General features: G+C 41.8%; 1 protein-coding gene across 1 annotated transcript in view; it reads right to left on the bottom strand.

Moving 5' to 3' along the window:
* MTUS1 (microtubule associated scaffold protein 1) overlaps window positions 1–12,713 on the bottom strand; it is a 104,356-nt gene that overhangs the window by 69,392 nt on the left and 22,251 nt on the right. The window contains exons 2-3 of the mRNA XM_033159831.1: window positions 5,092–7,256; window positions 2,483–2,657 (exon numbers count right to left, since the gene is read on the bottom strand). Of these exons, the coding sequence (XP_033015722.1) occupies window positions 2,483–2,657; window positions 5,092–7,107 (2,191 nt within the window). The 5' untranslated portion in view covers window positions 7,108–7,256. The remainder of the gene's footprint in view (window positions 1–2,482; window positions 2,658–5,091; window positions 7,257–12,713) is intronic.

Below are 12,713 nucleotides of genomic sequence, written 5' to 3'. Positions count from 1 at the left end.
GAAAAAGTGTGCTATGCCAGTAGCAGCTAGCTCTGGAACTGAAACTAAGACACTCACCCATCATTATCACTAACCAGATAATGATTACTCAGATAAAAATCCTTTAAGAACAGAAAATTGGGCAGGCTCCAGAAAGACTTGGCTGCATACACATAAGATTTTATTCTAGACTCTATGGACACCAAGACCATGTTTTTTCTATGTTGCATATCCCCCCCACCCCGCCCTCTGAAAAGCACTGCCTGAGAAACTCTCTCCTCCAGACACAACCTAACTGAAACTGGGTGGATTTTGTGAAGTTATAAATTACTGTTTTGAAAGAGCAAAAAACAAAACAAAAAAACCTTTCCGTTTTGTTTCAGCATGCTTACCTCCCACTAAATAAGATTTTGTATGTATGGAAGCATAAAAAAGTCTGGCTGCATTGAAGAACCCAAAAAGCAACAACACCCAGCTTTACAAAAGAGCTCACATGAAAAAAATAAAAACGGAGAAATCATTTTTCAGATCACCAGCACTTTGTTTATACATAACAAACTTAAGTTAGTTTGGGTTGTTTCTCACTTTAAAGAGGGTGGGAAAGTCAGGACAATTAAAACTGGTTTTTCTGGGTAACAAGTCGTTTGCATGCTTTTAAAATGATGGTATGTTTTCTAAATTAACTTTACATGTCCAGACTGACTTTTTAGTTAGCAATTCTTAGAACAGGTGTGGGCAGAAGATAATTCAGGATCTACTGGTAGATCCCTGGGTGATTTGCAGTACATTGGCAGGGGCTTCCAATTCCCAGTTGTTTAGCAATAGCGACAGCAACAGAATGACATATCCACCCCACTGCAGCCTACATTAGGTTGCTGGAATGAGCTGGGGTAACTAGGAGTGAACATGCGTGAAAGGGCTCAGTTCTGGTGATGAAAACAGATCCTTAGGCACAGAATGTGCTGTGCTCTCATTTTATGTCTTTTGCATCTGGCCGTGCTTGGTGGATCATGGGCAGGGGCGTAGCAAGGGGGCGTATCGCCCCATGTTCCATAATGGAGGGGGTGACAAATTATCAAGGAACAATTACTGCCCTACTAGGGCGGTTCATAAAAAAATATTTTTTTTTAATAAAAATATGCCTGCTCCAAAGGTCTTATCTTACTATACTAGGGATTATATAGCTATATATGAAATTTCATGCATATCGGTTAATATCTTGACCCTCCTCCACCAAAACAGCTGTTTACTTGGCTGTTTTCTTATGTCGTGAAGGCTGAAATTTCAGTTCAGTGGAGCACTTACTGTTCCCAACCCTAACCCTGTGGAAAGCCATCTAATTAGACTTTTTTATCATTATTACTTGTTATTATTCCTTTGTAAGAAAATATGAAATAACGTAAAACCATTTTTGCAGGGGGGGGAATCAATGGGGGGGTGACAATAAATTTTCCACACCGGGTACCACCTGACCTTCCTATGCCTCTGATCATGGGGTTCCAATAAGAGAAAGTAGATCCAATGGGACTGGAGACTTGCTAAAGATAGTCAACAGATGGGTATACGTGTATACATTCAAGGTGTTTATTTTTATTCTATAAAATGAAATCCCAGGTCCACAATCAAAACTGCAGCATAGAGGAAGCAGCTTTCTTCACTTCAAATCGTGGTCCCAGCAAACGACCCTATTATCCTCCCCATGAGATAAGCTAACATTGGCAGCAATGATAAACTTCCATCTTTGCATGAGTGTCATATTTGGAAGAAAGGTAGTTAACTGGGACCATGGCATAGTAGGAAACCCCACATGACACAATCCTGGTACCGATAGGGGGGCTCACAACTGTTCTTTTAAAGGGTTAAATACACAAGATACTTTAAAAGCATGCACACAACAGGACTCCGGGGCAAACCACACAGCCTCCTTAGTGTCCCACTACTGCTATAAAATACTCTGCATTTCCCCAACTCCAGCACCAGTAGTCACACAAGCTTATATGAACAGGGGAAAGAGGACCACATAATTGCCGCTAGAATAATCTGACCTCTGCAGAGATCGTGGAAATGGCTGAAAAGCGAGTCTACTGTAATTGGGAGTTTGTGGTCTCGTGACCAAAGTCCATTTGCACAGACCCCAGCACACCCCAGCAGCAGATGCACGACCCATCCACTCCTCTGAGCAGGCTTGCTACTTCCAAATAACTGCCATTCCCACGGGGGGGGGGGGCCTCCAAGTAAAGGACAGTCAACAACTACAGATCTAAGCAGAATAAAACCTCCTGTTTTCTTTCCTCGTGGAGCAGGGTTCATGCATTTTGCAGCCGAAAAGTCGAAATTGGGGAGATGCGGGGGGGGGGGGGAGATGACCAACAGTGACTTGGCATCAACATTGACGTGCAGGAAGCATTTCGCACAGGCACAGAATTCCAAAATTGGGCTACTTGCTATGCACTGTCATGGGACATTCCACACAAAACAGACAACTAACAAAAGTGTTTCTCACCAGAATTTGACGACAGGACTGCTCTTGCTCTTGGAGTAGATGTGTGGCCATTTTTGCTGTCACTTCCTCTCCTGGAGCGGAATGCAATCTTGGAGGCCGGCATATTCCTCACGGCAACAGGCCTGTCCTTGGATAAACTTTGCCCTTGAGTTGCCTCTGCTTTAGGCGAAGAAACCTATATGATTCAGGAGCATGTGGGGGGTAAACAAAAGACAAAAAACAAGCAGTCATGATCAAACAAAAAGGGAATCTATAAGCAATATAGATATATATTATTAGCCTCACTTTAATGCGGAGCATTAAGTTAACAATGGAGAGAGGCTAATGCAGAATCATTGGATTGAACATGAACTGAAGGCTTGTCTCAAATTAAGAGTATCCCAACATCAACAGGCAAACATTTGTCTTGCTGACAGCCACCCACATGCTCTAATTTAGAAAGACAGAACAGCTGTGGTCAAAAGATTATGGACATCACTTCTGGTATTTAATTATGATATGAAGGTTTTTAAAAAAATTTATTGTGTGAAAGTGTAAGCTCCCCTGCTTCTACAAGGATCAGGGGAACTGTTCGAATGAAATTTTGGGGGGAGATGTTAAAAGGATGTTAAGAGATGCTACTGAACAAGAGCTAAGATAATAGTTTTGACATTAGCCCTCTTCAGGTGCACAGCCTGAACATGTGAGGGACATAATGGGCGTAGGCGATCATGCAACCACACAACATCCCCATCATCCCTGTGTGCATCTGTCCCACCCCACTCCTCTCCTCACCTATGCTTTAAAATCCACAATTCAAGTCAAAACCTCCAATCCAGAGGTAAAAGCATGAAACCAATGCAGGAGTTGCTGAAGTCAAGACAGATTTCCTATACGCATAGTCCTTCACTCATAACATTACTATTTCAGTATTATCATCTTACTTAAGAATTTCTGAATTAAAAGACAGATTGTAGCTTTATGCAAACATACTAGTGGAGTCGAGGCAGGCAATTTTCTCGCTCAATGGTCCTGTTTAGAAGCAGGGATCCAAATGTTTTGGTTTGGCTTTGGCTTTGTAACAAGCCATGATTTGCTATTATCAGCACACACACAAACATGCACAGTCCTCTGGCATGTGCATATGCTATACGCTGAGCTTTGGAGAAGGACCTAGAGAGATTCACACTGCCTTCTCCAAGCCCAGCACAAAGTGAAGGAAGGTCTCACTCATTCTCAGTCTTCTGCAAAGAACTTGTAGGAGAATCTCACTTTGCGGTTTAATTTTTAATCAAATGCCAGCACCAAGACTAAAACCAATGTACTCAAGTCTGGGGAATCTGTACGAAAGAGTATGCCTAAAGGTAAAGGTAAAGGGAACCCTGACCGTTAGGTCCAGTCACAGATGACTCTGGGTTTGCGGCGCTCATCTCGCTTTACTGGCCGAGAGAGCCGGCGTACAGCTTCCGGGCCATGTGGACAGCATGACTAAGCTGCTTCTGACGAACCAGAGCAGCGCATGGAAACGCCGTTAACCTTCCCCCCAGAGCGGTACCTATTTATCTACTTGCACTTTGACGTGCTTTCGAACTGCTAGGTTGGCAGGAGCTGGGACCGAGCAACGGGAGCTCACCCCATTGCAGGGATTTGAGCTGCCAACCTTCTGATTGGCAAGCCCTAGGGCTCTGTGGTTTAGACCACAGCGCCACCCGCTTCCCAAAAGAGTATGCCTACAAACCCTTAAAAATTATATTTTAAAAACCCACAGTGCCAGAGATTAAAACGCTCTTATATGCTTTATAACTAGTTTCAGGAAGTTTGTCATAAGCTTTTCAAAAGTCTCTCATTGAAATCAGCTCTTGCACAATACTTTAATTGCTGTGCTGAAAAGAAAACATTTCTGCAAATATTATCGCTAGCAACTGTCATCCTGAGAGCTTGATAAAGGAACACCTACACATTGCTGCCCCTGCAACAAGATTTCCAGTTCTAGAATATCAAGATGTTTTGATCATTTTGGCATAAACTAAATAATGTTGGAACTGAAAGCAAAGAGGCTATATTTTGTTGCAATATAGTTGCATATCAAAGCTTTACTAGTTGCAATTTTCAAACAAACTGACTGTGTCTAGCTATAAACAGAAGGTTACAAGTAAGAGGTATTTGGATGAAAACTGCAAACAAGCTGTCCTGCGTTAATTTGGAGTGAACGTGCATTATAAAATTTTCAACAGGCTGCATCCGGTGGGTGGCAGTTTCTCACTGCAAGGCTAAATAAGCAAAGCAGAGGAGAGAAAGGAATTGCCTCAAGGAAGAGCCACCGAGAACGATCCTGCGCCCCTTTGGGCACTGCCACACATAATACTTACTAGGAGCATTATGATCTTACCAGCAGTACATAAATCACATCTGACTTGCATCTGTCAGGTTTAACAAATCACCATCCTCAATATTTGTAATAAATCCTCTACCTGCTTGCCCAATCTGCCTGTAAAGTCAAAGAAGTAGCTATCACCATGTGTTTATATGATGAAAATGCTAGAGGTTTGAGTTCAATAAACATGCAGTCCATGTTCTGGAAACAACCTGAAGACACATTTAAGTTGTTGTTGTTGTTTTAAGAAACTTACCGAGAGAACTTGGTTTGCAGTATCTTTTGCGGACTGTTCAGCTGGAATCCCACAAAAGCCATTCTGCTTCTGCTTCTCTTCCCCTGGAGGTATCTGACTCAAAGCACAAGGCTGTGCCCAAGACTCTGCACTATCCATTTTGTCGCTCGCTGTCCCACCCGAGTTCTGGGAGCATGTAACTGCCACAAGGGAGCATGTCAAACCAAGGCATCTTGCTTTGTCGACCTGTTCCATGCTCTGCTTCGACACTGTTGTTTTTAGAGCCTTGTGGGAAGTGTTTTCGGAATGAGTTGCAGCATGCACAGCTTGGCTAGGAAGGTGTTTATTAAAATGTTGCTTGAGAGTTTTATTCATTGGGGCTTCTGCTTTTGTACCTTTATCCAAGTCTATTTTTTTCCTCAGTGCTGCAGCTGAAGAGGATGGTTGCCTTGGGGAAGACAACGGTGAGGATGAGGAAGCTGTAGACAGCTGAGGAGATCTTTGAGCTGCTTTTGATGCACTACTTTCTCTTGGCTGAGACACGGGCCTGGACATAACTTTTGGCTTGACATTTTTAAAGTTTGGTTTTGGAAAGCTCACTATCTCTGCTTTCCTAGCTTTGGTTATGGTAGCTGCAAAGGGAGACCTGTTTGGCGATTTGCCGGTAACTGCAACTCGTTCAGCATTACTTTTCAATGATGTCCTCCTGGGGTGTTCTTTCGCCAAGTGGCCATTCTTTCCACCTTTAGAAATTCCATCACCAACTTCATCGGGGGTAGCAAACACAGCAAAAGTTGTATTTGTTGACCCTGCTTCAGGAGGTGGAGAAGCCAAGTTGTGTTCCTCAGCTGAGGGACTAAAAACCACAAAAGTCGCATGGCAACTAGGCTCAGCCAGATCAGCCCTTTCCAACTTCGGTATATCACAGTGTAGCGTCTCGGACATTTTATCATCGTGTCCTTCGAGCAAAACCTGATCTTCTTTAGAAATATTTTGTGCTTTGGTCAAGATCTCTCTGTCTTTGTCAAACTCCTGTTCTGAATGCTCATCAAAGCTCTCAATTACTAGAGGGCACATGCCATTGATGGTGCTATCAACTCCAGGTTCAGCTTCATCACGCTCAGGTGTGCTATGCATATATTCCTTGTGCTCAACATTGAACAGATTAAATGGTTCAATTTCTGGTGAGCTCCTACAGCAAGAACCACCACATTCGGCATCCTGCTTTCCCTGCTCTTCACTGTTCTGCGATACTAAATCTATGTAATTGGTGGCCTTATCTTCTGTCAGTGAAAGAGCAGTAGGTAACACTCCGCTATCTAGCTGTATGATGCTTATCATATTTGGGTTGCCAAAGGCATCTAGCTTAGGGGGACCAGCATTGTGTGTGTAAGCAACAGTTTCACAAGTGTCCCCAGAATATGCAGGCATCTGAGGGGCACATCCCACCTCATAACACTTGCTTCCCACAGTATCCCCTAGGTTTATAATGGTAATGAAAGCGTCACTTGAACTAGCACCTTCCTGTTGCATTTGGGCATTATCTAATTCACCTTGGATTTCAGTAGTTGTGTTTAGTTCCACAGCAGCGAGGGGGACTGGATGCATTAGGTCCGCCTGGCAATAAGGCACAGATTCCTCTATACTGCATTTCTGGATACTCGTTATTGCAAGACCTTCTTTGAGAGGGTTCTCTGGCTCCTGGAAATTCTGATTGAAGGCATGCATGTAAAACTGTTCCTTTGCACAAGGGATGTGCATGGCCTCCAGATCTGAAGTCCCCATGCAGATATAGTCACTGGCAGTCCTTTGCAGATCTTTTGCTTCAGTGCTCAGAGGATTTGAATAAATATCTGCCTCACCTGTATCCTTAAATTTGATATAGTCCTCACGTCCCAGCTCTTGGTGGCAGTGGCTAACAGTGCCGCCATTCAGGGAGGTTGACGTAGTGGCGTTACACACATATTTATTGCCATTTTCATCCCTGATGATTATAGGAGGCTGCAAGCCCTGTTTCTCTATGCTTTCAATGTTCATTTTTGACTGTGTTTCTAGCTTGTCCTCATCCTAATCTGCAGAATGCTCAGGATTTAAGGCATTTTCCATCACTTTCTTAAAAGCTTCTCTCAGTTTTGTTTCCGTTTTCTGGAATTGTGGGGCTTTTCAAGTATATTCCCAATTCTGACCTGAAATGGAACATATGGAAAAATTAGAGAACACTCCTTGCTTTCCCGTCTCATTTTTCCCTTTAGGGAAATAGCAGCTTGGGATGTTGGGGTGGTTGAGAATGTACAGGAAATGGTCAACTTCCCTTCCATGAAGTCCTAAGCTGGATCAGGGCCTCTACAGCTGCCTTTTGGGGAAAGGGGAATAAACATTTTTAAAAGAGAAAGAGGGGGTGGGGGAGGGAGAGAACTAACATTTAACAGCCCTGGTACCTGACCAAAATTAGAACAAAATAAAATGCAGCTGATATGAAAAGTTCAAGCATGTTTTAGGCTTGAGGTCTAAAGACCAAGAACCTCATGCCAAGTAGTTAAAACCCTACAACAGATCATTAACATACACTTGGAGGGTGACAGCCTATGTGGGGATTTGGGTATTAAAAAATTTAAAGCACTTTTTCTCAACAGCATGTATTGACAAATAATACTGCACATTTGGCTACATCTGCATCACACACTTAAAGCACATTGCTTTCCCCAAAGAATCCTGCGAACTGTAGTTTATCCCACACAGAGGTACAATTCCCACCACCCTTAACAAAATTCACTTCCCAGGATGTGAAGGAATGTGCTTTAAAGGTATGGTGTGGATCCCACCACTGTATCCCATAACCTTTGCTTTTGAGAGCTAGGCCTACACATTTCTTCTACAACTCTACAATATTGCTTTGATATTTCCAGCAGTTTGGTTTCCAACTTGTTATATATGAAACAAGCAGTCAGGTATGTGTTTTTTCCTCACTGTATCAGTCCACAGAATACCTGATGTGTCCCTCACTGGCAGCCTGAAACCAAATACAGTGGTACCTCGGGTTAAGAACTTAATTCATTCTGGAGGTCCGTTCTTAATCTGAAACTGTTCTTAACCTGAAGCACCACTTTAGCTAACGGGACCTCCTGCTGCCACTGTGCCACCAGAGCACGATTTCTGTTCTTATCCTGAAGCAAAGTTCTTAACCTGAAGCGTTATTTCTGAATTAGCGGAGTCTGTAACCTGAAGCGTCTGTAACCTGAGGTACCACTGTACTCGAAGAAAGCTTCATCAGCTGAATTGGTTTCACTTTCCGAAACAGCCTTAGAAGCCAAATTTATAAGTACAAATTAGAACTGATGCAAATGAGAACCGAGTATAAAACTATAAGCACTGCTCTCAACCTAGTTAAATCCACTTTAAACTAATGTAAGTTTTCTAATACCTGCTAGGTTCTTCTTCTAATCATAAATTCCAAGTTGCATTTACTCAATGGATCAGTACATAGCCCCCAGTTTGGACCATATCCATGTCAAAGATGAAAGCTGCTCCAATTTTAGCCAATTTTTCTCCCACCCAAGCACCACCCTCATCACACAGTCTTCAGAGGCTCCCTTGGCCCCCCCAGAGACCTTTTTCCAGGGGGCATAGGGTGAGAGGAAGGGGGGATACTCCTTCTGAGAAATTTCTTCCATTTGTGGTTGCTCAAGGTCCAAAATGTTGGAGAGGGAGTTCCTTCAGCACCCTCTGATATCAGAGCCCTAATTAACAGGAGTTCCAAAGATGCCAGAGCATCCATCCCCTCACTCATTAAGCCGTTCCAAGCAAAGCTAGGTTCTTTTTACAATTTCACTCATTAGGGACTCTTAGTATTATGCACAGTAATCAGAGCAAGCAGGCAAAAAAACGAAACAACCCATCATTGTCCATTCATCGTGAATATCCGAGAAACTTTTACCTAACATTTCTGTCTCCATTTATCGTCCCATTATGCTTCAGGTCAGTCTTAATACAATACAACACATACGCACCCCAAAAAACCAAAGGCTTAGGTACACGCAAAAAGTTCAGAAATTAATCCATCCTTCTAATTACCTTTATTTTCCCATTATATTAGGGATGTGGAACCTGTGGCAACCCTGAGGTAGCTGGACTATAACTTCATGATGCTAAACATCACTGGATGGAAAAAAGCCACAGATGCAACTGATGATGACCTGAATCTGCAGCCTATTTGGGTTGGGAGTATATGACACTACCCACAAGTTCACACTTACTGCTTATTATTATTTATGAAGATTACAATGTGTTACACCCTGTTTACTTTAGGTCCATCTCGTGTATTATCCCTGACATCTACTATATATTGTTGACATGCCCAAGGCACTCTTATGGCAAACGTTTCCTGAAACACTATTGGAAATAATACCCTTCCACGGCGGCAACATTATCACTTGCTTACTCTGTTTATTTGAATTTCTAATCCACCTTTCCCTGAAGGCTTACAGCAGAAAAAACAAAACATTCAAATAAAATCAGGACAGCTTGATGGTATGCTTAGTCATCCTTAACTATAATATTCCTGCCCAAAGTCTTTTATTGCCTCTGGGAGACACTCTGGCTCAGGATTATGAAGTTTCTGAAGAATGAAACTCAAAAGCTGGGAGTACCTCCCAACAGCAGTATTATTGATACTTGATGCTTAGCAGGCATTGCTCTGCAGTGCCCATGGCAGAAAGCAGAGGGCAGAGGCAATGTAAATGTTACAGTATGCTAGGTAACTTAAAATGAAACACCTGAAGAGTTCAAAGTTTATTTTACTGCAACCCTTCCATTTAGCCAACAGATGACACACAGGGGATTGAACACCTCGATCAGGCATAGCAGAGATCACTGCAATGTTACAAAAGTCTGATGAGGTGGGGTTGGTATTGATAATGTTGTCTAAAGAGAACTCAGCTGGCTATAAATGAAAATTGCATGAGAAGCTCTTCCATCTCTGTACAAGACACACTGCAAAGGTTCTCCTGTGCCTCAGGAGGGCAGTGGCTCATTTGCAGAGCACCACTTTCTATCTTCACACAACAAAGCCGGTGACCACAGTAAGAAATATGTTTAATCCTGAAATTCTGGGTGATCAGGGGCTTGGCTAGGACTGGACATGCTGCAATCCTTGGCTGCCTAGAACTATGCAGCTATGATCAGAAACACACAGAGAAGTGCTTGAATGTTTCATTAAGAGAGATATCCTGGTAAACAACACAGTCAGGCCTATTAAGATTTGACACACAGCACAACTTGAAAGTCACATACTGCATCACCCCCACAATTCACATACAATTATTTATCTTTTAATGGAAAGAATCCAAGCGTCGTAACAGTATACAACAAAGAACACACACATGGGATTAATCTAAATATTTTAGAGCCAGTGTAGTACACACAGAAATAAAGAGGTTTGCATACCACAGCAATGCCTAAAAAATCTGTATGGGAGCAGTGTTGAGTCAGGAATCCCAAGAAAACACCCAGTTTTATAAGAGTTGTAAATGGCTTCCTGGAATGAAGTTACACAACCATTCTGAACACGTCACATCTAGTTATTAAGCATTAAAAGAACAACAATACCCCAGCAGTGCAAGAGGTCTCAATTTATGTTGGCGGCAGTAATATTTTTTACATTTTAGAGAAAGAAACTGCAAAAACATTCAATAACTTAGAAGCTGCACTAAAGTCACAAACTCCTCCATGAGTCAGCCAGAAACTATTTTATGTTTATCTCATAAAATGCAAATCCATCCAATCTGTAAACTTTTTGCACAATAGTGCTGAGAGTCCACTAGACCCCAGTAAACTCATGAGAATTCCCTTCAGGGCCTCATTGCAGTCATACACCCCCCAAATGTATTTTTTAATAAGGAGAGATATGAGCTTCTAACAGCACTCGAGTTTCTACTGTGCTGAAAAGAAAAGTCTATTATTATTTTCTCCTCCTGCTTTTACATTTTTCCTTCTAGCCTGGAAATGTCTGAAACATGACATTTGTTCTCCCTGGGCCAAAAACTGAAACCAAGCACATTCAACATAGCACATCTACAAACGTTATCAAATGTACATTATTAAAACCTTCTAGAGCGACTAGCATCTCACTATTGTGCACATGCTAAAAGGAAGGTTATACTCATAATGACCCTTGTGTTCCTTTGACAAAATCTTGCCAATATATTATTTGGATAAATGAAGGAGACAGTGTGCATTTACAACAGCACAGCATGTGTTACCAGGATGTTCCAAATGCAGGTAGGTAGCCGTGTTGGTCTGATGCAGTCAAAATATATAAAAAAAATTGTCCACTAGCACCTTAGAGACCAACTAAGTTTGTTCCTGGTATAAGCTTTCGTGTGCATGCACACTTCTTCAGATGTTCCAAGTTATTTAATATTCCACAAATTTTAAGTCCTCTATGCAGGTACATAGCAACATTTTTATCGCACTAAGCTTAGGCTAGATGTTTGTACTGTTTTTATGCATTCACTTCATTTTCATCATCAATAGTCACTGAAGGCGAAAAAATTGTCATTAGAATAAAACAATAAAGGAGATGAAAAAATTATCTGAGAAGAGTAGCATCTCTTGAGTCGCAGTGCTGTAACAGATGCAGTACAGATCATGTTCTATTTCTGCAGCATTTATTCCATTAGTTTTATCCTAGGCGTTTGCTAATCAGTTATCCCATTATGAACTGAGTAGAATTACCTTAGGGGTTGTTTTGTTTACCTCTAGAAAACAGCATCTTGAAGCAAACTTATTTTTACCTATCGAGCAGAAATGTAATAGGTATCTCACAGCAACCAAGGGTTAACATTGCCCTATCCAATTACCTCCTGCCACACTCAGCACTTGTAAACCACAATGGTTTTCTAGTTAAGAGGCCACTTTTCTCCAGATATCTAGGCTAGAGAAGCATGCAAATTGGATAACTGTGCTGGAAGCATGGGACACTTCACTGTCTGCATTCCAGTTGCAAATAGATTGCGTAGGTGCTGACTGAGAGAGACAGCATGTTTTAGATTTAGGGTATGGGGTTTTTAGATCAATAGTTGTATTAAGGCATAAGAATACTTAAAAAAACAAAAACCCGATTCATATTAACACTATCACTTCAGCAGCTACTGCTAATGTGTTTTTGTACCACTGCCAATCTTTAAGCAGATGCGCACCAATTATTTGGGAAGGCCAGAATGAGAGAGGAGCGTTTTTCTGTTTCAAAATATCAAGCAGGATGCATTTTAATTTAGATTGCACACAACATGAACCCATCTAGGCCACACAGCAAGATGCTAATTTTAAGCGCTCGCACAAAAAAAGCCCAAGACACAGACAGACAGGCATTGACATTACAGTAGGTTACATTTTTAAGTTCTGGCTTAATATAAGTATCGGAAGCAGTATGTTGAGGCATGTAAAACTTCAGAGATATCAAGCTGTACATGCCAACTGCACTACATCTACACTGCCACTGTCATGCAGGAAGCAGCTTACAATTATCCAGAATGCAATATTACCTCATTTGAAAACACACAGAAATATTAAAGCATTTGAAAGTAGTAATCACGAATAAGCCTACTAAACAATGTTCCCTTGTGTTTCTTTTCATTTGCCTGACA

This window comes from Lacerta agilis, chromosome 9 (genome assembly GCF_009819535.1).
Source record: "Lacerta agilis isolate rLacAgi1 chromosome 9, rLacAgi1.pri, whole genome shotgun sequence".
Classification (NCBI taxonomy): domain Eukaryota; kingdom Metazoa; phylum Chordata; class Lepidosauria; order Squamata; family Lacertidae; genus Lacerta; species Lacerta agilis.
Note: the sequence above shows the minus strand (reverse complement) of the source record. Positions and strands in the feature narration are given on the sequence as shown.